This window comes from Penicillium solitum, assembly GCF_028829755.1.
Source record: "Penicillium solitum strain IBT 25940 chromosome Unknown utg000009l_segment0_segment0, whole genome shotgun sequence".
In the NCBI taxonomy this organism is placed as follows: Eukaryota; Fungi; Ascomycota; class Eurotiomycetes; order Eurotiales; family Aspergillaceae; genus Penicillium; species Penicillium solitum.
The window spans coordinates 1,429,183-1,454,437 of record NW_027072128.1 but is presented as its reverse complement, the minus strand read 5'-3'; the positions used below and the strand labels follow the sequence as shown (position 1 = coordinate 1,454,437).

At 47.8% G+C, this 25,255-nt stretch overlaps 8 protein-coding genes across 8 annotated transcripts; 5 read left to right on the top strand and 3 right to left on the bottom strand.

Annotated features, from left to right (window-relative positions):
• Nucleotides 1-419: 419 nt before the first annotated feature.
• On the top strand, nt 420-1,812 carry N7455_011669 (tryptophan--tRNA ligase MSW1; the record flags this gene model as incomplete). The annotated part of the gene is made up of 5 exons (XM_040962174.2): nt 420-803; nt 870-950; nt 1,016-1,131; nt 1,181-1,299; nt 1,364-1,812. 5 exons carry the CDS (start codon nt 420-422, stop codon nt 1,810-1,812), a joined length of 1,149 nt encoding a protein of 382 aa, XP_040807394.2.
• An 839-nt stretch (nt 1,813-2,651) lies between these two features.
• Nucleotides 2,652-4,146, top strand: N7455_011668 (pepsin-like aspartic protease; the record flags this gene model as incomplete). Its single annotated transcript, XM_040962173.2, has 3 exons — nt 2,652-2,744; nt 2,825-3,143; nt 3,206-4,146. 3 exons carry the CDS (start codon nt 2,652-2,654, stop codon nt 4,144-4,146), a joined length of 1,353 nt encoding a protein of 450 aa, XP_040807392.1.
• Nucleotides 4,147-4,556: 410 nt separating this feature from the next.
• Nucleotides 4,557-5,715, top strand: N7455_011667 (uncharacterized protein; the record flags this gene model as incomplete). The annotated part of the gene is made up of 2 exons (XM_065606726.1): nt 4,557-4,843; nt 4,911-5,715. 2 exons carry the CDS (start codon nt 4,557-4,559, stop codon nt 5,713-5,715), a joined length of 1,092 nt encoding a protein of 363 aa, XP_065459892.1.
• Nucleotides 5,716-6,112: 397 nt separating this feature from the next.
• Nucleotides 6,113-7,624, bottom strand: N7455_011666 (sterol desaturase family protein). Its single transcript, XM_040962163.2, has 2 exons — nt 7,272-7,624; nt 6,113-7,208 (listed from the first exon to the last, which is right to left on the bottom strand). The coding sequence occupies exons 1-2, from the start codon at nt 7,538-7,540 to the stop codon at nt 6,425-6,427; spliced, it is 1,053 nt and encodes a 350-aa protein (XP_040807385.1). The 5' UTR covers nt 7,541-7,624; the 3' UTR covers nt 6,113-6,424.
• A 1,194-nt stretch (nt 7,625-8,818) lies between these two features.
• Nucleotides 8,819-11,189, top strand: rcoA (uncharacterized protein; the record flags this gene model as incomplete). Its single annotated transcript, XM_040962159.2, has 8 exons — nt 8,819-8,939; nt 9,132-9,213; nt 9,286-9,611; nt 9,680-10,221; nt 10,291-10,761; nt 10,831-10,963; nt 11,024-11,099; nt 11,165-11,189. 8 exons carry the CDS (start codon nt 8,819-8,821, stop codon nt 11,187-11,189), a joined length of 1,776 nt encoding a protein of 591 aa, XP_040807390.2.
• Nucleotides 11,190-13,379: 2,190 nt separating this feature from the next.
• Nucleotides 13,380-15,042, top strand: N7455_011664 (C2H2-type zinc finger protein; the record flags this gene model as incomplete). The annotated part of the gene is made up of 4 exons (XM_040961605.2): nt 13,380-14,114; nt 14,186-14,239; nt 14,324-14,497; nt 14,611-15,042. The coding sequence occupies 4 exons, from the start codon at nt 13,380-13,382 to the stop codon at nt 15,040-15,042; spliced, it is 1,395 nt and encodes a 464-aa protein (XP_040807970.2).
• A 709-nt stretch (nt 15,043-15,751) lies between these two features.
• On the bottom strand, nt 15,752-18,601 carry N7455_011663 (NCBP1 family protein; the record flags this gene model as incomplete). Its single annotated transcript, XM_040961589.2, has 7 exons — nt 15,752-16,617; nt 16,674-16,855; nt 16,913-17,808; nt 17,864-18,131; nt 18,188-18,294; nt 18,381-18,475; nt 18,541-18,601. The coding sequence occupies 7 exons, from the start codon at nt 18,599-18,601 to the stop codon at nt 15,752-15,754; spliced, it is 2,475 nt and encodes an 824-aa protein (XP_040807965.1).
• Nucleotides 18,602-19,673: 1,072 nt separating this feature from the next.
• On the bottom strand, nt 19,674-21,263 carry N7455_011662 (GSK family serine/threonine-protein kinase; the record flags this gene model as incomplete). Its single annotated transcript, XM_040961598.2, has 7 exons — nt 19,674-19,807; nt 19,863-20,067; nt 20,121-20,314; nt 20,398-20,746; nt 20,834-20,917; nt 20,992-21,164; nt 21,218-21,263. 7 exons carry the CDS (start codon nt 21,261-21,263, stop codon nt 19,674-19,676), a joined length of 1,185 nt encoding a protein of 394 aa, XP_040807943.1.
• Nucleotides 21,264-25,255: the final 3,992 nt, after the last annotated feature.

Sequence of the window (25,255 nt, the reverse complement as noted above, 5' to 3'; positions counted from 1 at the left end):
TGGCTTTGCTACAGGCGCTGTTTTCATTATATTCAAAAGCCTTCTTGATCTAGGCCATATGTATTTTACTGTTTTACTATTCTCATTTCAGCCCCGATGAAAGGAAACTTATATATACTGAAAGGAGGTTGCTCGCCACAACTGGGTCCCTAATAGACGTACTACCCACTTCGATATGATATTATGTGGAATATGTGAAATTTGGCTATCATAGATGTAGACAATGCCCAGGGTGATGCCCGTGGTGATTCCCAGTACAGTTTCATCCGACACACATTGTAAGATGTCGATCACGTGACACATTTCGCGTTTCGTGTTTTTCGGGGGTCATTAGGGACTACGACAGTACGAAGTGATTGCCCTTGAAATTTCCCATTCTCGCACCGATTGAGTGTTGGTTGGAGATGTCTGCCAACGCGATGCGTCATGAATTTGCCTCGCTGGGGTCATTGCGTGCAAAACACCTCCATATCCGCCCAAGCGGGCTCTCCCTTCTCCCAAGGAGATGCCATCGATGGAACAGCTCAAACAGCACGCCAGCACAAGACCCCATTATATTTTCCGGGATTCAGCCAACTGGAGTGCCTCATTTGGGAAATTATCTAGGAGCTTTACATCAATGGGTAAAGCTCCAGCAGGATGCAACCGAAGGAACCAAGTTGTTTTTCTCTATTGTTGATCTACATGCATTGACAGTACCGCAAGATCCAGTTCAATTGAGGAAATGGAGGAAAGAGGCCTTTGCAACATTGCTTGCAGTGGGCCTGGATCCTAAGCGCTCAACAATATTCTACCAGTCCGGTGTAGGTTCCGTCTTGTAGCTGTCGGCTACCAAGCACAATAGAGACTTTATATTGACATTTCATTAGGTGCCGGCACATACTGAGTTGATGTGGATTCTCAGTACGGTGGCTTCCATGGGGTATCTGTCGCGTATGACACAGTGGAAGGTGAGCGGCGCCCTATCATTCTTTTTAATATTTTACATACGAGCATTCTATTGACACCCGTCCAGAGCAAGTTACAACTGCCTGACGATGCCACGCTGGATGATTCGACAGCACGGGCACAGCTGCGACTTGGTCTTTTCTCCTATCCAGTACTACAAGCTGCCGATATCCTTGTGCACAGGTATGTTTTCTCGTCTACATTGGCGCTTTCTGTACTAACGATCACCAAGAGCTACCCATGTCCCGGTTGGGGAAGACCAAAGACAGCACCTGGAGTTTTCCCGATATACCGCGAACAGCTTCAACCACCTCTACGGGCCAATTTTCCCCATCCCAGAGGCATTGATATGTAAGATAACAGTTGCCCATGTCAGATGGGTCAGAAGGAACAGACCAGACACTAACTTGACCAGCTCCTGCCAAGCGAGTGATGTCCCTTAAGGAACCCACTTCCAAGATGTCCAAATCGCACGCCGATGAGAAATCCCGGATTATCCTTACCGACTCGCCAGCTGAAATTCGCCAAAAGGTCAAGGTAGCCCTGACCGACTCAGAAGCAAACATTACCTACGACCCGACGCATCGGCCTGGGGTGTCTAATCTCATTGAGATCCTAAGCCACCTGGAAGGTGTATCGTGTGAGGAGATTGCGACTGACTTCCACAGCGCTAGTCTCCGATCGCTCAAGGAACATGTTGCAGACCGGATCGCGTATCATTTGCAAGAAATCCGAGATCGGTATATTACGATCATGGAGGATCAGACTGGTTACCTGGAGTCAGTGGCTGAGGAGGGGGCCGAAGCAGCGCGGGCCAACAGTCGGGTGACCATGCAGCAAATCCGGGACGCGATGGGTCTGTAAGTGGCCAGGGTATTATAGGGTTATTATAGAGTGATTATAGTAAGAATGTACAATAGGATGAGTATATACATACATATGTATGTACTTTGTAGTTACTATGTTGTATACTCTGCGTAAGAGTCAGATGGAAAGTGGAGTCAACCGCGTCATCACCTCCACTACGTATGTCGCGTACGTATGCTATGTAGGAGTATACCACAGGATATAAGGATGAGAACTAGTTGGTTTTTATTTGGTTTTCGATGAATAATGTAAGTCCGAGGCTTACTATTATATATATGTGTGTATATATATATTATATAAAAGGCATTGACTAAATTATACGGTGACGACAGCACTTGACATCCGCGTTACCCGTTCAGGCAACCGTATATACTAATACGCTATATACTAATACGCTATATACTAATACACTATATACTAATAGTATAGTACTATAATTATACGTACTACAGTATACTAATACTAGTAACATCGGTATATGGCCCACACGTATATAATCCGGTTGGAGCCAAGTAACTCTCGCCATTCTTTTTTCTTGACTCTTTTTTTTTTTTGCTTTTCCTTTCTTCAATTTCTTCAACTTCTTCACCTTTCTCAACTTCTTCACCTTTCTCAACTTCTTCCTTTACCCTTGTTATTCCCCAATCATCATCCAACCCCACTTATATCGTCTCTTAAACCGTTCGAAAGACAATAGCTAATCTCTCACTTTCGGGCCGAATTCGGGGAGGACGATCGGCACTATGAAACATAGTTGGATCTTATTGGCCACTGGCCTGGTGATGCCAGTCTGGGGTATAACTCTCCATCGACGAGAGAATCCCGCGGTGGTACAAATGGATATTCAACGAAACGATATCTCCAACCCCGTTGCTAGAGATCAAGCAAGGAGGAAACGTTCGACAGTCAGTCAGGCATTGGACAATGAGGTACACATATCATATCTATATTTAGATATATATATATATATATATATAATCTGACGGAAGATACTAATGTCTCTGCCTAGGAAACTTTATACTTCTGTAATGTCACTCTAGGTACCCCCAAGCAGACCGTACGTCTGGTCCTCGACACTGGAAGTAGCGATTTGTGGTCCAATACACCAAACTCTACTCTCTGTGCATCCACCAAGAACGTCTGCGCGGAATCCGGTACTTACGACTCGACCTCTTCCTCTTCATATTCCTTTGTGAATTCGGACTTCAATATCAGCTATGCCGACGGTTCCGGTGCCGCCGGAGACTATGTGACCGACACTCTTACCATTGGAGGCACAACTATTAAAGACTTCCAATTCGGCATTGGGTTTTCATCTGGCTCTGCAGGTGAGTGATTGTGTGTCAAATATAATATTACCACAGAGCTGACATGCGAGGTTTGTGTACAGAGGGTGTGCTAGGTATAGGATACACCGTCAATGAAGTTCAGGTCGGCCGAAATGGAGACTCGGCGTATGCCAACCTGCCCAAGGCGATGGTCGACAAAGGAATAATCCAATCAAATGCCTACAGTCTCTGGCTGAACGACCTGGATGCGAACACCGGCTCGATTTTGTTTGGTGGAGTCAATACTAAAAAATATCACGGCGTCCTACAAACGGTCCCCGTCCAGAAGGTCCGTGGACTATACTCGGAGTTCATTATCGCGCTCACTAAAGTGTCTCTCACCAATTCTTCCGGTGAAAATACCTATTCTTCCAGTTCCATTCCGGCGGGTGTATTACTGGACTCGGGAAGCTCCCTGACGTACCTTCCAAACGCCCTTGTCCAGGACATCTACGATGATCTCGGGGTCTCTTACGAATCGGAGAGTGGCATTGGCTACGTTGAATGCAGCATGGCAAATGACAACATCACCCTCAGTTACACGTTCTCATCCCCGACGATTAACGTGGGCATCAAAGAGATGGTCATCGATGTTGGCGATCTTTACTTCCGAAACGGCAAGCGGGCCTGCGTTTTCGGGATTGTTCCCGCAGGAAGCAGCACAGCAGTCCTGGGAGATACGTTCCTGCGCAGTGCGTATGTGGTATACGATCTCGCCAATAATGAGATCTCTCTCGCCAGCACCAACTTCAACGCCACCGAGAATGATATCTTGGAGATCGGGACTGGCACCGATTCCGTTCCCGGAGCCACTGCAGTCTCGGACCCAGTGACTACTGCGCCAGTTGGTGGCACCGCTGCTCGCATTGGAGGTATTGGGGGAGGATCCGACATCTTTGGCTCGGCCTCTGCCACTGGAAATATGGCCATCCCCAAGGCAACCGCTATGCCGAAACACCTGGCCGTCGGCCTTGCCGGTGTGGGAGCTCTTTTGGCTCTTTAAGGCCTTTGATTCACATATTTTTCTTCTTCTGTATATGTCTTGCATACTATGGCGTATTTGGAGTCTGGGCAGACTATACCTAGAACTCTTTTCCGTCCTACTCTCAATTATCTAGTTTTTATGTGTTATGAAATGGACATTCAGTGATTTAATAACTACATGTGGAGTACTCATGTTGGATTATCCTATTAGTGTTCGCTCCTTTCATACCTTTTGATGTTTTTGATTTCTATAAAACCGAGAAAGAAAAAAGGAATGGGAAAGTATATCAAGGACCATCGTCGATATTTACATATGTACATACATATATGTTATATAACTATATATATATATATATATATATCATTATCTTGGCATCAACGGAATCTCTTGGCACTAACGTTCCTTGACTGACCACTGATATTCCCATAATGCCCCGAATCCCCTTTTCTGTCATCAGAAAAGCACAACGGGAAAATTATCTTCTGCCGGTACTCCTCAAAGAATGCCGCACAATCGATTCTGCTCGCAATGAACTTCGTTGGCTACGCGAGCGGGCAGTTCGTGATAGCCAGTCTCTTCCAAGAAAGGGATGGAGAAGCCTCTTGAGATCTATGTGTGAGATGCGATCTAGAGGATATCCCCTTCAATATATCCTTGGAGATCAACCATTCGGTGACTTGGACATTCTTTGCCGAAGAGGCGTTCTGATCCCAAGGTCCGTCTATCAGGTTTTTTTTTTTTTTTAAAAAAAAGCCATATCTCTTGCTGACAACGTTTTGTAGACCAGAAACTGAATCATATACATACCAAGCGGCCAAACTAGTCCGTCAAATGGCCCTGGGCCGTAATGACAAGCCCGAGTCTCCCAATCAGACGAGACCCTTGCGTGTCATCGACCTTTGCACTGGCACAGGCTGCATACCACTTCTTCTGCACGCATTACTTGCCCCTCATTTCCAGCTGGAGATAACGGGAGTGGACATCAGTCCTACGGCCTTAATACTAGCCCAGAAGAACCTCGAGCATAACCTGCAATTGGGCCAATTGGCATCCACCGCATCCACAGACATCCGCTTCTATCGCGCCGATGTCCTCGGACATGGCAGTGACAATTCAGTACCGTCCATTGAGTCAATACTCCAAACTCAACACCCCAATTTTGGAGGATTGGACATCTCATCACCCCACCAAAAAGGTGAGTGTGATCTGTTAATCTCAAACCCGCCCTACATATCCCAAACGGAGTTCCGCAACGGCACCACTGCGCGCAGTGTACAGCGCTTCGAGCCAAAGCTGGCACTTGTGCCTCCACACTCGGACTCCGGGATGGAAGACTGTATGCCTGAGGATATCTTCTACCACCGCATTCTCACTCTGGCATTCAAGTTGAAGGCCAAGCTCACGGTGCTGGAGTGTGGCGATTCTCACCAGGCCAATCGAGTGGTTGCTCTTCACAAGCGACTTGCTTCTGCTGAAACCGGACGGTTTAGTGCGGAGGTCTGGCCGAGTCGAGAGCAAGATTTAGCCGAGTATGGGTTTCATGCGACTGACGGATCGCGAGGTGTTATCATACAGGCTCTCCGGTAGCGAGCGCAAGATGTCCATCATTCTCGTTCCATCAGAGGAGCTTTTTCTCCTGTGTTGGATCATCATCAAAAGGCTTGTTTCCAGTCTTTGCCGCGCGAAAACCAGGTGGCCTGGTCTGTTGGATTTCAGCCGGCCATTCTCCCAAGGAGTGCCTGGATATCCGGGGCTAGAGTACTTGATGGAAACGAAAGATGGATATGGATTATGATTTTCGATATTAATTTTAATCTTATGAATAAATTTGAACTAGTTTGGTAATTCTTGTTTTATAGATTTGAAAGTATCGTACATCTGCATCAATTTTCGACTTTAACATGACCCCATGAACTTGCAACACATAGAAGAGAAATGTACAGAAAAGACCTAACCAAGTGCATTTCGACTGCCCACGGAAAAAAGAAGGAGAAAAAAAAAAGAACATTATGTACAGAATGGGGTAGATCACCAGTAGGCCAGAGTGCTGCCGGTCAGTTTTGGGTGTATTAAAACAGGTAAGAGATGCGCAAGGCGAATTAATGTACTTGAATTAGCGTGAAAAAAAAAAGGCACGGGAAACGATAGGGAGATGCAAAAGTCCAAATCCAAAACCCAGGCCAAGAAAGCCAAGACATACAGCCCCATCTATCGGGGAGTCTGCGATGGGTTTCGAATGGTTCCTGTAGTCTAGAACCAATCATTGTGAAGTCGTGAAGAATGCGATGCCATCGTTTCAAAGATTCTTCTTCTTGTCGGCGGAGTAGCTGCGATCGTCTTCGCCCTCGACATCCTTGAGGATTGTCTCCATCTCCTTGGCCTGGCGCTTCCACTCCTTGTCGCCCATCTTCGTCTCTCTGCGGAAAAGCTCCTCGTTGGGCTTGCGGTAGCTGCCACCCAGACGGTCCCAGAGAGTGGTAAACTGTCCGTAGTTGTAGTTGAAGTACAAGTGGTGCATGGTGTGACAGGCCGCACCGTTCACGATGGGGCTGTTGGCGACGTACTCGCCATCATGAATGAAGACGGTCCACAGGTTGATAAATCCGAACAGGAAGACGTAGGCAAACTTCTGCAGGGGGAAGATGAAGGGGAAGACGTGGTACGGGACACTCTGGGACCAGCCATCGAGCGGGTGGAAGGCGTGCGAGGCATAAGGGCTCGGCATGATCCATTTGTGGTGAGGCTTGTGTAGGGTCTTGTATACGCGGGGGTGGTGCAGGCCTCGGTGGATCCAGTAGATGAAGAAATCGGTAAAGCAGATGAAGAAGGGGATTTGGATGAGGCTGTAGTACGGGAAGGGCTCTTCGGCGGTTGTGTCGTAAAGTTTGGCGTATCCGCGGACCTCCAGAACGAAGAAAGGAGCTGTCAACAGTGACATTGGGGGCATTGCAGCCATGGCCTGTCTGATCTCCAGCCCAATCTGGTTCTTGAGGAACTTGGGGTGATTGTAAGTTGTCTTGTCCCAGATAAAGATGTATGAAAGCGTGGCGACCAAGAAGTAGACGAGCAGACCAAACAGCCTAATTGAGAGTTAGTTCTTGTGTTGACGCGAGAAAAAAAAAGTGGCGGGATTGGCGCATTACCAAGTAATCAAGAAAAAGCTCGTGAATTGACGGTAGACATTGTTCCTAGGCCAAGCACTCAGGTATGCGTATTTCGAAGGTTCCAGGTAGATCATCTGTGTAGCCTGTTCATAGACATAAGGTTCCGGACCAAAAAGGGCCATTGAAGTGTTGGCGGCCGCATTGACGAAGGCCGGCAGCGACACGGACGAAGAGAGCGAGGCGGGGAGGAGTGTCGAATAGAGGCGATCACCAATGAAGGTGTCCCATAATTCGAGAATGATATCCATGATTGAGGGCACAGATAGGGTGGGGAAGGAGGGAGGGAGGAATTGAAGAGGTACTTGAAGGAACAAAAAAAGGAGAGTCGCGGCGAATAACAAAGTAGTCACACCAGCGCGGAACCGCCACAGCCGTTGCGATGCCACCTTTTCTTATTAAGCCAATTGATCCAGGGGGAATGGTCTGATGCGGGATTATAATATATAGTTATCTTATGAGTGGACATTATAGTATTATAATAGTATATAAAAGTATATAAAATAATATTATTTTTGGTATATCTTCACTTTTCTATCACTTGGTATACATACATACCTTGGTCTACCAAAGTCACTATGGAGTAAAAAAAAAGAGAAAAAAGAAAAACTTAAAAGAACCCCTGGTTTGCCACAGTTTATGCCTTAATGCCTGGAGTGCCATACTGTGGCTATATATCTGTGGCTAGTTAGTTAGTTATCTGTGGCTATCTATTGCCTCATGGATCAGGCAATAATGACCAAAGTACTCCGTACTCCGTTTAATTACATCGTATAGTAACGGCAATACTAAATTTATACCGCACGGGCCAGTTCCACTTCTGCTTCCCGTACTCAGAGGTACCTCCACTGCCCACACTTGCCGGTGTAGATCCAAGTATTCCCTGGTATTTCCGGGTATCTTCAGCCATTGGAATAATACTGGTTTTATGCGAACCTCACGATCTGGACCCATCCATGGATATACAATGTGCAATGTACCTACCTAACTACATATGTAGTTAACTAACTAGTTAACTATTTTGAACAAAGTATTTTGAACATTTTGATTTTCTTTTTCATCATATAGTGTGAAATGTGATTCATTTACATATGTAATAATCTACTTGAATACTTTATTGTATCAAATATAAAGATACAAATTTATTATGTACCAACCTTAGTCTACGGTAAGACCCGCTGCGCTTCTCGCCTATCACCTCGCTTCTCGCGTTAACCACTGCCGCCTTCCCCCAAACTCAAACCTTCCCGCTTTAAAGTGTCATCTGCCAGCCTCTTCCACCCCTCTTACCACTACACCCCCCCATTCTCATCTCCCAGTTTATATTGTATCGCCCACTATCGCTGTGGCTAGCTGCGTGGTGCTATCCACCAAGCATTGAAGCCTCAGTGATCAAGATCATTGAGTCCAGGTCAAAACCTTGGTTGCGATCTCATTTGCTGACCCAGAGCTGCTATCCGAGCATCGCTTTTGTCTCCCTCTGTGACTCCAGAAAAACAAGAAGCAAAAAAAAACATATATATTCCACCATGTACAACGCTCATCGCGGCATGGTGCCCGCTCCCAACTCCCGTCTGACGGAGTTGCTGGATCAACTGCGCCAGGAGTTTGAGAGCCAGTCGCGAAACACCGGCGAATTTGAGCATCAGTGTATGTTACCTGTCCCCTCTGACACATTGTTACCCCTTTCTTTATGCCCAAGCCCTTTGCGCCTTGAGCCCCCTCCTGTCCAATCCTTTTTATGCAAGCAGCTGCCACCTCATCCCCCCCTCCCCCTCAATGACTGCAGCTCCATGGGTCCCGACATTCGCTGAAATGTTATCTAACTGACAGATCATGCAGTGACCGGTCAACTCCAAGAGATGGAGATGATCCGTCAAAAGGTCTATCAACTGGAACAGGCGCAGATCAAGATCAAGCAAGAGTGCGTTCCCTTTACCTTGGTCGAAAGCTCCAATAATCCTCTCTGACATGACATCTTCTTTTCTTTTTCTAGCTACGAATCTGAGATTCGAATGCTGCGACATGAACTTGAGGCGCGTGGCGTGCAAACCATCCCTTCCCACATCGGCGGACCCGCTGCGGCTCATACAGCTCCTTCCCAGGCTCCCCCACCTGCCTTGGGCCACGGCCCCAGCAATCTGTTTGGTGGTATCATGACCAACCCATCAGGTAGTGGCCCCGGTCTTGCACCTTCCCTCCCCCAGGATCAGCAGCCTCCCCAGCATCCCCTTCAACCGCCTGCTTCGGTCGCTCAGCCTGGCGCACCGCAACCCCAGCAGAGCTCCTTTGGAGGATATCCGGCTGGCGCTGCTGTGAACGGTATGTCGCTGTGTTTATGAAACTCGTCGCCCAGTCCGCTGACCCGTTGGATCGTTTAAATCTCCCAGGCTATGGACCGCCTCCACCTCCCACTGCATCTCCAGGCCCCGGTAAAAGCCAGGGCCGTGGCCGTGTTCCCCCAGGCCCTGGTACCCCCCAGCAAACCCACATCGCCTACCCGGATCCCCGTGCATCCCCTCAGATCCCTCGCCCGACTCCTCCGAACCCCCCTCTCGGCCGCACCGCCGAACGTCCGGGAAACATGCTGGCAAACTGGAATCCCGATGATTTGCCTCCGTCGCAGAAGCGTGAGGGTTCCGATTGGTACGCCGTGTTCAACCCCGAGGTCCAGCGTGTCCTCGATGTGGATCTGGTGCATCATTTGAATCACGATAGTGTCGTTTGCTGTGTGCGCTTCAGCCGTGATGGCAAGTACTTGGCGACGGGCTGCAACCGCTCGGCTCAAATCTTCGACGTGACCACCGGTCAGAATGTGGCCACTCTTCAGGATGAGAATGTCGACAAGGACGGCGACCTGTACATTCGCAGCGTGTGCTTCAGTCCGGATGGCAAATATCTTGCGACTGGTGCGGAGGATAAGCAGATTCGCGTAAGTTTTCGGTTTATATGGAACCCGCAGCATGTGGGAAGATCGCTGACTGACTGTGGTTGGATTTAGGTTTGGGATATCAACCAGCGCACCATCAAGCATATCTTCAGTGGACATGAGCAGGACATCTACTCTTTGGACTTTGCTGGCAACGGTCGATTCATCGCCTCTGGCAGTGGAGACAAGACCGTGCGCCTTTGGGATATTCTCGATGGCAAGCTTGTCTACACCCTTAGCATTGAGGATGGTGTCACTACTGTGGCCATGTCTCCGGATGGCCGTTACGTGGCTGCCGGTTCGTTGGACAAGAGCGTGCGCGTCTGGGATACTACAACTGGATACCTGGTGGAGCGCCTGGAGAACCCCGATGGCCACAAGGACAGTGTTTACTCGGTCGCATTCGCACCCAATGGCCGTGACCTTGTTAGTGGCAGTCTGGACAAGACTATCAAGCTCTGGGAGCTTACCGTTCCTCGGGGCATGCACCCTCACAGTGCCATCAAGGGTGGCAAGTGTATTCGTACCTTCGAGGGCCACAAGGTTAGATCTGAGATTCCTGGAGAGAGACCGGCAGAAGCTAACTTGTTCTTTTTTTTTACTATCATCTAGGACTTTGTTCTCAGTGTGTGCCTGACCCCCGACGGTGCCTGGGTGATGAGTGGTTCTAAGGACCGTGGTGTTCAATTCTGGGATCCAGTGACTGGAAATGCCCAGATGATGCTTCAAGGCCACAAGAACTCTGGTGAGTTTGATTCAATCTTCGCGTGTGGTGGTCTTCTCTCTAATTCTTAACTCGGAATAGTCATCTCAGTTGCACCCAGTCCTACTGGCAACCTGTTCGCGACCGGCAGTGGAGACATGCGTGCACGAATCTGGAGGTGAGTGTTTCCGTATTCCCCCCTGTGTTTCAGATCCTAAGCTGACTTTTTTGACTTTATTCTAGATACTCGGCGTACACTGGACGATGAAAGGGTTGATCCTTTGGGCGCATTATGATATTTTTTTTTTTGCTTTGCTTTGGTTATGGGTTGTTGAATTTGTTTTCTATTTATTTCCCCCCCCCCCCTATATACACTTTAGTGTATACGTGAATTCCTTTTCAATTCCAAAATTGCCATTCTTTACTATACGGAGTATATTGTTATGTTATGTATGTGGTCGACGTAGAAAAGAGGTCACATGGGCATTCTGAAACGAGCTGAACTTCCCAACAACACCATCCCTGCCCGTCTGAATCACCACAGAGCCTCCGAAATACCAACGGAGAGACTGGAAAATATTCGGAAATAATCAGATTATTCGGTGGGTACCTACGGAGAGTACGGAGGAGTATGGAGTAGGTAATATACACATCAACTCCCCTGATCCAAAATCTCACCGAACTAGGCTTAACGCATATGCACAGGCTAGGTACCTTCGCCCATTCAGGAAGTAGTTCGTGAAGACTAGTCGCATCCCTGCAGGAACCATTACAAGTCCCGACACCTCATCTCGACGCAGGACGTGCAGGGTTGCCCACTCGTGTCAGATGGGACATGGCTGTCACTTCTCGGATCCTCAATATGGAGCCAACTAAGCCCACGAGTGGCCATGATCGACATGGCCCATGAGCCAAGCCATTTGCCTGATTAAGGGGAAAATCCAAAGTACGTACTCTGTACGGAGTGTACATCGAGATCAGACCAAAGCCCCGTGTTAACTCCTCTGATGGGCCAGAATCAATTCTCTTTCCTCCCCCCGCAAAACAAAAAAAAAAAAAAAAAAAAAAAAAGAGAGAGAGAGAGAGAGAAACAGATCGCACTAGATGGAAGAGGCACAACTTGATTGGCTTTTCCAAGAGAATCAGATCACCCGACTGAATTTTCCAGGGCCTTGGGCGGCTAGCTGGGATATTCGATGGGCTGAGATCGGACACTATTGGCGACTATCGGGATGGCGCATCCTGGTACTCGTAATTACGGCCCAGCTGGCCATTGAGCGATCGCTGACTCCGAGATCGACTGAATAATCTACATGTCGACTGCAGGTCGATCACGGCCCACTTGGGAATTCCGCGATTTGAAGGCCCGGCCCGTCTCTCCTCGAGGGGAGAGATGCACAGCACGATGGGTTTGCGTGTGTTTTTCCTTTCTTTTTTGTGAGATTTCGAGTCTGACAGATGTCAGTCTCTTCATCAATATCAGTTATAGAAGTGTACAGAGTATGGGGAAAGCATGGAAGAAGGATGGTTAAAAAAGAAGAAGATCAAGGCTCTTTCGTCGCCAGTCGCGGCTGTGAGTATATTTTTCATTCCCTGTGTGACTGACACACATTTCACACCGAAGTTGAAATACATTACCACTAATGAGAATTACTATTTTCCTCGTGGTACAGGAATTTGATGCGTCCAAAGCAAATGCATCTCATGGGATGCAATGCACCTGTATGCTCTTTCTCCTTCAGGGCTTCAGGGCCAGGGCTCTAGGAAACCCTAGGTACTCGATTTGATTTGATTTTATATTATTTCTCCGGTGGAGTCAGGTCGACTCAATCATCCAGGATCCCTGGAGATCGTCGAATCAAACACACTTGGTATGTTGTATACACAGTACATTGCATGTATCTCTGAACTGCTCTTCTTTCCCCCCTTTTTTTTTACTCGTTTATTATTATTATTTTATCAATTCCTAAACGTCATACAGGCAAAATGGGGCTTTTCAACTATCTTCTCACCGGCTGACTTCCCCCTGTCGCCCCCGCCATTACATTGGGGCCCTATATCTAGATCGGGGAGGTGCCACGGTCGATGCGGAAGATCATCGCTAGTTGTCAATCATTATATTCCCTCTTCACGGCATGACCTGCATATATTTGCTATTTCCTTTCCTCCATCCCATATATATAGATCCAGATCTATACACTGATTACGCTTTGGCCGGCCGATTTGTCTATTTTCCCTATCCTTGCTTCTTCTTGAGAACTCGCCAGCCAGAACCCAAATATCACCGGGGGTTGGGTTTCAGAACATATTCAAAGACTACACAAGGGAAAGAAAAAAAGTCCCCCCATCCCGAGGACAAGTATACATTGAGATACCTTGGGATCTAGGAGAAGATCCGGAAGGAAGAAGGTATCCTTGCTTTCCTGAAAGGTACTGAGCAGACCTCGAACATACAAAGATGGAGACTGCAGAGCCCGTCTCTTACGAGTTTCCCGGCCATGCCGTGGGTGCGTTTGCACACAGGCGCCCGATGGACTCGACCCTGAGCCAAAATTTCCCCTTCTATTCACCTCAAACAGCACCGTACTCGCTGCCCTACCAGACCCCAAGTAGCTTGCCTTACAGCTTCGGTCACTCCGTGGGTCACACACATGCACACTCGAATCCCTATCACCAATACTTTGTCCCTAGTCAGCACCCGATACAGCCGCAACCACTGCGCCTCTCAACGGAACAACCGTTGCAGTCTCTTCCAGAGATTCGCCCGGCGAAGAACGCCATCAGCCAGACAGTAAAGTCTACGCCCGACCATGGTCCACGGCCGCTTTCAACCGAAGGCCACAATTCACCAGTCGGGCCAAATGAGACGAAGCAAACCCCCGCGGACATCGCCTTCTCAACCAATGTGGATGTCCTGATGAAGGCCATCCAGGCCAAGCATGCTTCGTCACCAACCCAGCAATCGCTGCCACCACTCCAACATCTGGCAGCACCGGTACCACAGGCCTATCCCGTATCTTACCCAACTGCCTCGCCCCCACCACCGCGCTGCTACCATGCCAACGAAGGCCAGCTATCGCGCTCAGGCAAGAAGCGCAAGTACAACTGCAACCTCCCAGGCTGCGGTAAAAGCTTCGCGCAGAAAACACACCTGGACATCCACATCAGGGCACACACAGGCGATAAGCCATTTGTGAGTACACACATAGTTCTCAATCGAATTTAGTGTTAGGATCAGCAACTAATCGTTTTTGGATGTGGCAGATATGCAAGGAGCCCTCCTGTGGGCAACGCTTCTCGCAGCAAGGCAACCTCAAGGTAAGCACATCAGCTGCTGCGCCATGCGATTACGACACACGAGGCAGACATTAACATGCGTTTTCTTTTTTGAAAAAAACATAGACCCATCAGCGGCGACACACGGGCGAAAAGCCCTTCCAATGTGAAATCTGCCATAAGCGATTTGCTCAGCGAGGCAACGTCCGCGCTCACAAGCTCACCCATGATCAATCTAAACGGTTTGATTGTCGTCTAGATGAATGTGGCAAGCAGTTTACCCAGTTAGGCAACCTTAAGGTAAGTCTCTTGTCTTCCCCTTCTTATCCTTCGACTATGTCAGCATCGTCATTGTTTCTTTTCATGCACCATTGTTCAAACCCAAGCTAACCAACCCCTTACCCTAAAAACAGTCTCACCAAAACAAATTCCACGCAGCTACACTCCACAATCTAACCGTCCGCTTTTCCCAAATGGGCGAGAACGGAGCGATGAACATGAACGCCGCAGACCGCGAGCTATGGGTATATTTCGCCGGGCTATACAAAAACAGCAACAAGGGCATCAAGGGCCGTGGTAAGGACCGACGGATCTCGACGACGAAACGGTCTGATGCACAGAGTAGCTGTGGCTCTATGGATCGAACACAGTCCGTTGAATCTGAAGAGGGCGTGTCGAAGATGCAGATGCGCCGCGGGAGCTTTGAGGATGGTTTCTCCGTTTATAATGCTTCTAGCAGTGATGGTGATGATGGGGAGCCTTATTATATTGATCGCAGGGCTCATGTCCACGGACATGGTCATGGTCATGGTCATGGTCATGGTCACATTCATCATGGGCCTTGATTGGGTTTCGTCTCGGGACTTTTTCTTCTTGTTTTTCTTCTTTTTTGGCTTTCTATATTGCTTTGTATTCGTCTGCACACACCCCTTTTGATATCCCTGGTCTTATTACTTGCTGATTTCTACTGTTACTTACTTCTTCACTTTTGTTTTTGTCTCATTTTTCTTCTGGGCGTCCTGAGAAATGCGCTATATACAGGAAGGGGATCCGACTTCCACTTGGATGTTTTTTTTCTCGCACTTTTCTTTTCTTTTCTTCCTACTCTTTTCCTTTAGAGTTCAACAAGATGTACACGATTCACGACTTTTGATATGTATTTTGGAGGGATATCCCCGTGCTAGGGTGGCAAGGTTGAATCAACAGGGTCTTGGGAAGTGTTTTTTTTTTTTTTTTTTTTTCTATTTTTCGATTTTTAGTTCTATACAACTAACTACGTAGGTCGGCAAGGCACAGATTAATTATGTCTCGAAATGGATCGAGGTTGGCTCGGAATAATCGGAGAGAAACTTTCATATTTCTGTCGGCCTTGTTTGAAGACCCAGAGTTAAAGTGTACAGGACAGAAAGATAAAGAGAGAAAAAAAAAGGCAGAAAAGAAATGGCTCTCCGGGACATAAGTCATTTAATGAAACAGTTCAAAGAGATCAAATGCGAGAACGCAGCATGCATAAGCTGATACCTGATCGAGATGGCATTCATATGTGACATCCATCTATTGCGCATCGGCATCGGCATCGGCAATATCCAAGTCCCCATCCGCAGCATCTTCCCGCTCAGAAACAGGCGGGGCCTGGGTGCCGAGGGGAGTAGCATTAGCCAGGGCATCAGATATGAATGATTCCTCGACGGCAGCCTTTCTCCGGAACACGCGGAGCCAGCGACGGCCCCATTGGCGGATGATGGCGTCCTCGGGCAGAGTACCGGTACCATCACCGCGCTCCATCTGTTCGTCGTTGCTTCCAGCAGCGATGGAGACGATGGAGTCCTCGATGTACTTGAAGAGGGCTTGCATGTCAGTGCGCTCACGAGCGAGGGTCTCGTCGATGACGGTAAGCTGGGGCTCATAGAGGCCGGGCTGAGCGCGGGCGGCGACGATCTGGCGCATGCGGTTAGTGACCTTGCCGACCGTGGCGGAGATCATCTCGAAGACGTGGGGCTTTGCGAGGATGGTTCCTGCCGCGACGGACTCGGAGAGGGCCCATTCAAGGACGGAGAGCGGGCTGAGGATGGTGTAGTTAAGCAGCTTGTCGATGATGTTGATGGCAATACCGGGCTGGTCGACCCAGTAGTCCATGACGGAGGTGATGATTTGGCAGCGGGCGTGTTGAGATTCCGTGCCGATGGCCAGGAGACGATCTTTGCTCCGTTCGATGCATGACAGGACGTGGGAGAGTGATTTGGAACCGACGAAGCACAGTGAGGTTACGAATGCATCTGTCGAGGGGATCTTGGGGTCATCGACGCCCTGGCTCTGGGCCTGGTCTTCGATGGCTGTGATGACGGGCTGGATTTCTTCGTCGCTAGCCTTCTTCCGAATAAGCTGCATGAGTTCTTGTCCTTCTTTGGAGTATGGTGCCACTGGAAACTCGAGTTAGCAATTCTTCTCTGCCTATTTGACCACAAAATAAACCTACTTTCCGAGGAATATTTGAAATCGGGAGTATCCTTCTCTTTGCCTGCTGTGATCAACTTGGGGTAGGGATCGGGGAGAGTTCCCTTGATGCGCTGGGCAAAGCTCAGTCGAATTTCCTTGTCCAAAGCACCGTGGATAAACGCCATTCTTGGATCAATGGCGGGTAGATCAAGATCGTCGGTCCTGTGAAGTTGTTAGATTACTGATTACTGCGGGTGGAAGCTGACATTTTCGACTTACCACTCGCTCCATTTCCACGTAAAGCCGAAGTTGCTCAAGTGGTGAGCGAACCAGTCCAGGAAACGGTTGCTGAGCTCCAAATCCATCGTCTCCAGGTTGTTGTACAAGAATCGGATTGCACGGCCCAAACTCGGCGCAATTGCCGCTGGGGCAATCTTGCAGCACTCGGTGAGAACAGAGTGATAGTACACGAGTTTGTGCTCCGATGCTGGCAATTGGAATAGCTGCGAGAACACTGCATCCACTGCCACATCCTCGGGCTTCCACGGCTGCACCTCTCCAATGAGTTCGCGCATTCGATCGAAAGGCGTGGCACGCTTCACGAATGTGGTAGAGGTAAAATAGCAGTCGATATCGATCAGGAACTTGGCTGTAGCAACACGGTTGAAGTCAAGGAGGTTAATAGTATCAACTAGTGCATCCCGAATAAGCGAAGAGGAGATGTCTGTGATGGCAGGAACGGTGTCTACTTCTTGGTTGGCATACACCGAAAGGTAGACCTCCGGGAAGAGAGGACGCACGCCGTTTGGTACAGGGTTAGGCACCGTGACTGCGGGGAAAGGAACCTTGGTCACGGACTCGAAAGACTTGGGCTCATCCGTCTCGACATCCTGGACATCTTTCCAAGGACGGGGGAGGCACTTAAGCTCCCAGCCCCGGTTAGCCTCCGCTTGAAGTTGAGTCTGCATCAAACTGATAACGCTTTGACCAGCTGCCTCCTGGTTCTCTTCGGGGCTGAATGTGTTCACCAAATCGACGAGAGCGTGGGGCGTAGATGCGATGATATCGGTCTTCTCCAGAAGCGCGGAAGCCTGGGCCTCGAAGCCAGTGGCGGGGGAAAGCATGACATAAGGAATGGTGAACTGAATAATCTTCACCAATTCAAGGCCAAGAAGCTGAGAAAAGCTGTTAGGTAAGGTTCATCATCACAAGTCAACCAATCCAACTTACATCTTCCGAAGAGGCAGTCTGGAGGTCGACTGCACGAGCGAACAGCTCTTCCAGAAGAGGGAAGATGCCGTCACCCTCATAGACCGGCTGCAGAATACCAAGGAAGCGAATAAGAAGCTTGACTTCACGCCATGCGCCAATATCAATATACTTCTGCAAGGCCTCAGCTGCCTTGCTCAAAACCTCCGATCCAAGCTCAGGCTTGAGACTATGTGCGACCAGGACCGTGCCGGCGATAAAAGGAATTTTCATGGGTTGTTCGAGAACGCTGCACATATCCAAGTTAATAACATTCCACGGTGAATTGAGTACACCGACACGTACAGATCAAGGGAGATGTTGACAAAGTCGCGGCGGATCTCCTCGTCGTCGTAGTTATCCGTGACTGTTTTCGCAATACCTTGGACGTCATCTTCTGCTCTGCGAGCAGCCTATCAATGAGACATAAGTGTTAGTTCATATCAACCATTTGTAGAGCGCAATGCGCGCAGTGGAAAAAAAAAAACCGAGACCGTACCGATTCCGCGATGGTCAACAACTGCCGTCGGACCTGGACGAACAATGGCTCCTCATATCTGCGCCTTTGGGGGCGACGATCAAAGTCATCATCATCTGTGAGGATCGCAAGTCATGTTAGCGTGCTGTCCGGGTAAGCTTGTCAGATCCATGTCTCTTACCTCTGTAACGGCGTTTGCGCCCACCCCTGTAGCCCTGGTTTCGACGGTCGTTTTCGGCCATTATGTTCTGGAATCAATCCAATGAGCCTGTATGATATCAGGTTTCTATCGTAGAGACAGTGATCCTGGGAAAATGGAAAGCGAGGGTGACAGCTAGCTTGAGGTGAATGGGGAGCTCGGAAGGGGAAATTGAAGTTCCGGTCCCGGTGCCCCTAGTGGAAGTATCTCTACAACCAATACATGGAGATGTAGGAAAGTGGTATCCATTCCACCTGACACTATACACAATTACACAATTCAAATACTATTTATTCTTTACGTATTACTACCGGGGGTGAAAAAAAAAAAAGAGAAGAAAAGAAGATCGTCTGCTTGAGAACTGGAATGACATATAGCTCATGGCCGGTAAGTCGGAGGACCGGGGAACCAGCCGAGCCCGATGAATCTGATACAAGGATATTGCGAACAAAAAAAAAAAAAAAAAAAAAAGAAAGCGAGGACGCAAAGGGAAGAACGAATGGGGATTCTAGCGCTGCAGGACGAGAGATTGACCATCATAGAAGGGTCCCCCCTAAATGTGTATCCAAAGAAATCTTCAAGATCTCCGATGCATTTGTGGGAAGATTGACCCCCTCCATATCCGGGGTCGAGATCGACTTGCTGCGTCTGGGGGTTCTTCCCCTCGACCGATGAAACTATGCAGTCTCCGACCCCCAAAGGCAGACGTGCACAGAAAGGGTATCACTTTTTCCTCCCAAGAGCTGTCTCAGACACCTCAAAATAAACTCCAGGCCATGACCTCCCATTGTGAAAATCATCAACCCTTACCACCCCGAAGAAACATGGTTTCCGCTCCCCCAGCCATTAAAATGATGCACTTTTCTCACTTCATACCATTCCCTGCTCATTCACCAGTTCCCAAGGTTCCACCATGTCCGGGGTTGAGGCATATCGAGTCCCCAAAGAAAAAAAGAAGAAAGAAAAAAGACAAGGCAGTGCAGTCTCAATTCAGAGTTTACTCGAGATCATGATGGAACTTGGTTGGCAGGTCGAATCTCACGCAAAGTGCAGATGGCGGCACAATGAACAGACGTATCCCTCGCGGAGGGCGGAGGACACACACACTGATCAACTCAGTCGAGGTGTGCAAGCATCTCCTCCTTGGAAAGAGGTTTGAAGGTATCGAGGCCGAGGCCACGAGCTTCGAGGGCTGGACGAGCGTGAGGGGGAATCATTTGGGCGTTGAGATCAGGGGCAATCGAAAGTTCTAAAAGTGGGATTAGTAAGGGGTTCGTCTCTCAAGAGCGAGCGGGATATTTTACCATGTTGTGAGAAATCGAAAAGGGCGGGGAGATCCTTGGAGGGGTTGTTGTGGTGACGGGAGTCCGGTAGCCGGGTGTTCGGGTCGCGGAGCTCATCGAAGAAGGGGTGGCACATCGCTTCAACCGCAGACAACCGTTGTGTCGGGGTGTATTCCAGAAGGGCGGAGATGAGGTCAATAGCCTCCGGTGGTGCCTTACGGAAAACCTAGTTCGGGGGTCAGCACCATTACAGAACCAGCGGTACGGTGTAGTAAATACCTTGTTGAAGGGATGGGGTTTGATTTGAGGGAACTTGTGCTCCATATAGTTAGGGTTCATGGTGCGGATTTGTTCCCGAGTTGGGGTGCCCAAAACCTTGATGATTTCTACCAGCTGGTCAATGCCCGATTCGCCGGGGAAGAGGGGTTGTCCAAGCATCAATTCGGCCATCACACAACCTGTCGACCAAACATCTAGAGAGAAAAAAAAAACATTTAGGTTAGAAATTGAATATGAATGTGCACAGAAAGAAAGCAAAAAAAAAAGGGATATGTACCAATCTTTGTTGTGTAGTTGGTGGCACCAAAGATTAGTTCAGGCGCCCGGTAGTAACGAGAGCAGATGTATGAAACATTAGGTTCATTTTCGATCAGAATCTTAGCGGATCCGAAATCGCAGAGCTTCAGGATACCAGTAGCGGGATCCAAAAGAAGGTTCTGGGGTTTGATATCACGGTGGCAGATACCCTGGGAGTGGATGTAGGCCAGCGACCGGAAGAGTTGGTAGATGTAAAGCTTGACTTCTAGCATAGGCATCGTAGTCTTGAGTTTGTTGAAGTAACGGGATGCGCGGTACACCGTCTCGGGGACATACTCGAGGACGAGGTTGAGGTAGACTTCATCTTTCTATTGAGGGGAAATTCCGGGGCACGGTCAGCCCACGGGAACGGGGGACGGAAAGACGATCGGGCGGGACACCCAGGAGACACATACCCTGTCGCCGTTGGAGTAGTAAAAGGCTTTGAGTTCGACAATGTTAGGATGGCGCACAATCCGCATGATTTGCAGTTCACGGTTCTAGAGAGAGAGAGTGGGTTAGTGATCCGACACACACACATTCCCCTCAGATCCCAGGTTGAGAAGCCATGTACCTTGAACCGCTTATCCTGGAGGACTCTCTTGATGGCAGCATCTTCCCCGCTCGGAGCCATCTTGGTCTGAAACACCACACCGAAGGAGCCATTGCCCACAATCTTGCACTGAGTGTAGGAAATCTCCTTGGATTCGCCGGTCACTCCATCTTGGACCTTCTCGCGGATGACCTCTGAGGAGAAAAGGTTAGTGTTGTCAGCCATTGAAAATAGGATCATAACTTACCACCCATGCGCAAAGTCGGGAACAACCCGGGTCGATTCTGTGACATGGCGGAAATAGATATGTGAAGTTGAGAAGACCGTTTTGGGTGGTTAAACCGGGGTGGAGTAGGGAGGGGCGGAAGGACCGATGGGAAAGGAAGCAAAATGGCCAAAAGCCAAGAATGTCAAGTTAAAAGTAGGGAAGAGGAAGAAGAATGAGAGAGGAGAAGGTGGGCAACTTTGGAACTTTGCGTAGAGAATGTTCAACCAATAAAGTCGAATCGAGTGAAATAAGACGGGTTAGACTAGGGAAAGGTTAGGTAAAATTGGGGCGTTCAGGGCGAAAGAAAAGGTGACGTTGATGGAATGGATTTCCTTTTTCTTTCTTTTCTTTTGTTTCTTTCTTTCTTTTTTTTAGGTATGTGTGTGTGGTTTTTTTTTTAAATCTGATTCTTTCAAAGAAACAAATAAATAAGAGGAGAAATAGATCAAGAATCAAAGCCAATGTCTTACGGGGGTGAGCAATTCGGGGAAGGGGAGGGGGGAAAGAGGAAAAAGAGAGGGGCGGGAGAGCTACAAGTTCAAGTTCCAATCCAACTTTCTCAGGTAATTTGCTGTTTATGGGGTGTTTATGCTGTTCTGTTTTAAATTTCCTTTTTTCTTTTTTTATTTATTTTAATTTCTTATAAGCTACATATATTTTATATTAAGGTATGTGTATATATCTCATAGAGAGAATTAATATATTATATATATTATATATTCCATTTCCAGTATATGTATTGTAACTTACTGTCATTTACCCAAGCTCGGGAGATGATATCATAGGTACGGCTGTCATGGATGTATTTACCAATACAAGCCGGTGTACGAATGTACGAAACCCGGGAAACATTGAAAGAAAAAAGAAAGAAAAAAAAAAGACTTTTTGGAGAAAGCGGAGTCTCCGGGGTAGTGGGAATATAACTTCAAGCTATACATAGTATATAGTATATTTACTATATCTGTTAATAGCTATTACACCCTATATCTCCCCCAAAAATAGGCAGGTAAATAGAAACAAGATGTCGGGTGACCCAACGGTGATTTTCCCTGGAACCACTGTCATTGGTTGAATTTACCTGTACTGTAATCTTTTTTCTATCACGAGACCAGCTGACCTCGAAAAAAAAAAGAAGCTTGGGCCGAAAGATGGTCCAAGTGGTCCAAGCTGCAATTGGAGCTGGACCCGTTCCAAGTTCAACGTATACCTTCCTAGGTAGGTATCTAACTACTAATAATATATGTGGACTATACTTGACTAACGACTAACTATCATTTAGCTTTTCTACATTCTCTGCATAGCTTCAGGGGTATTCCGAAAAAAAGGCAAATAACACAAAAAAAAGACCAAAAAAATAAAAATAACTCACCGGTAATTGGGAACTAGACCGAGCGGTTGAAAAAGCCATATACAACATACATATTCAACCAGAAAAGCTATTCGGCCCGGAAAATCCATCGGAATTGAAAGGGGCCTCCCGTTCCACTTCCATTCTTTCGAGGATCTCGAAGTGTACTGCGCAGGGATCCCTTGGCATGTGAGTCGAAGCTATCTCAGCCGACGCCCAGTTCGGGACAATCATTGGGATTCCAGCCGTAGTCCCGTCCATGCAGCCTCTTGTACCAACCTGGTCCGGCAGATGAACCCCGACTCGGCATCCACAGACGTCGTGATGGATCAGAAAAGGGAAACCAATAGAACATCCAAAAGAAAGAAACCGTCCCCTCTCCCCAAAAAAACAAAAGATCAAGTGGAAAAAGAACCCGTTCTTAATGAAGGGGTGTAGGAATGTTCCTGGCAGCAAGCAGCCGACTCAGGTACTAAAAAAAAGTTGCTCTCGACTGAACTTGGCCCCTGCGCTGTAGGGATGCACCTGGCTCAAAAGGTTAACGTTGAGGAGCTACCAGGGCTACTTGCACGGTCCATTTACCGTGTACTAGTACTGTTTTTTGGATCTTGGTATTGGTATTGGTATTGGTATTGGTATTGGTATTGGTACTGGTATTTCAGCGCATTTCACATTTCACATTTCACATTTAATCATTTTACGGAGTACTTGTACGAGTAGTAGCATAACTATCACACTATCTATAAAACAAAACGATCAATTTATATATATCCCCAATATGAACATTTTTATCATCTAAGATCTAGAGAACTCATGCAATCTCTAGAAATCTCCCTATATCAAATATGTAAACTACAACAGGAGGTTCCCCTCATCGACGTCACCAGACCTAGAGCAGGTGACCATGGCTTGGGGATCGGAATCGCCACAGTTTGGTTCAAAGTCATGCGACTCTCTGAATCTTGACACGAGGGAGAGAAAAAAAAAATGACGCCCCCTCAGCAGGGGTCTGATGCCGTCAACTTGAAAGAGAAAAGAAAGAGAGAGAAAAAAAAAGAAAAAAAGAGGAATCATGTCATATTCAGAACCATGCACCGGTACAACCATGACTTACATATCTACAACTCGGGATTCCGAAGTGTCCATCGGGTCTCGGCAAACGATATAGATCCAGCTATTTGCTGACTACAACTCACTATCAACCATTAATAATCAAATTGCTTGTCCGGGGAGGATCAGAGTGGATGCAATTCAATAGGTTGGATTCATACAGCCCTTGGAAACCCACCTCCAAGCCGTGGATGTTCATATCATCGACATACTCGAATGTATAAAATTGCACAATGCACATACCAGTAGCACTATTGTTTCACGGACCCGGGATGAGGAGCCGGGTGTGTGCCTGGCAAAAGCAACACTTCCCGGCTGGCACTGGCATGAGGTTTAAAATGTCGATGCATATGCACGGGAGGAAACCGGCGGAATGTCCCCAATAGTGCACCATCGGCATGTACGGATCGTAAAGCATGGAAGCAAGGAACGGCATTCCGTTCGTCTCTCTGTCAGACACGTGGGGTATCTCTCAGTAAAATAGAGAGATAGACCGTATACAAAGCAGCTTGACATCTTCCCAGGTTGAAATTGGAATTGCCATTGCCATATGATGTATATCATAGTATCAAGTAAAATATGCGAATCGTCTCGCAGGTTATTGGTTCAATCTCGAAATTGGGTCCAATCTGCCCACACTACTCCGTATATATATGGCTAGATCTGCCAGGTTCATCACGATCCAAATCTACCGATTTGTACCAAAAGCACACATTGCATCTATTCACATTCATTCCATAACACTCTGGATAATCTAACAGATATCCACACTGCTGAGAGGTGAATAGATTACATTGTATGATTCTAACCCGAGGAACTGGTACCATCCTTCTACATTGTGCCAACCTATAACTAACTAATCCATCCCGAATAGGTACACCATGAACCTTGGGCACGACCTCCATGGAACAGAACGAAATACAAAAAAACAAACGATTCTAAGGTTCGAAATTGCCCACATTTACCAATGAATCCTTTCAAAGGAAATGAATTTGCCTTGTGGACACACTCCCCACATTCATTTCCCAAGGAAATTATACATATTATTCAAGGGAACAGCATGTACTCCGTACGTTGGAGGTATATTACCAAAAAACTAAAGAGCCTGTCAATTGGGCCGAGAACACTCGGGCCCCTCTAAACTATAATTTTCTTTCTCATTTTCGTCTTCATTGTCGTATCTGATTCGTTTAGAATGTCATCCCGGGTCAGCCATTTATCCGGGACATACATCTCTAGGTCCATCCCAGGCCTCGAAGATAACTGGCCAGTTTTTCTTATAGAGGGAAGAGATTTACGAAAAGCAAAGCCCTAAAAAGAGGGTTGAACGGGGAATATGATGTCACTGGAGTCTGACAATCAGCGTCCGAACACCCGACTATCAACGGGACTTCCAATCGCAAGCCAGCAATCAGACCCAGCCACACTCGAAGCAGGGAACGGGGTTGACTATGGCCCATCAAGACCTCACAACGGATGGATTTAGGTCTTCAAACTTGGGGTATGGAGTAAGTGGCTGAGGATCCCACATGCCATATTGGGCGAGAAAGTACCATAGC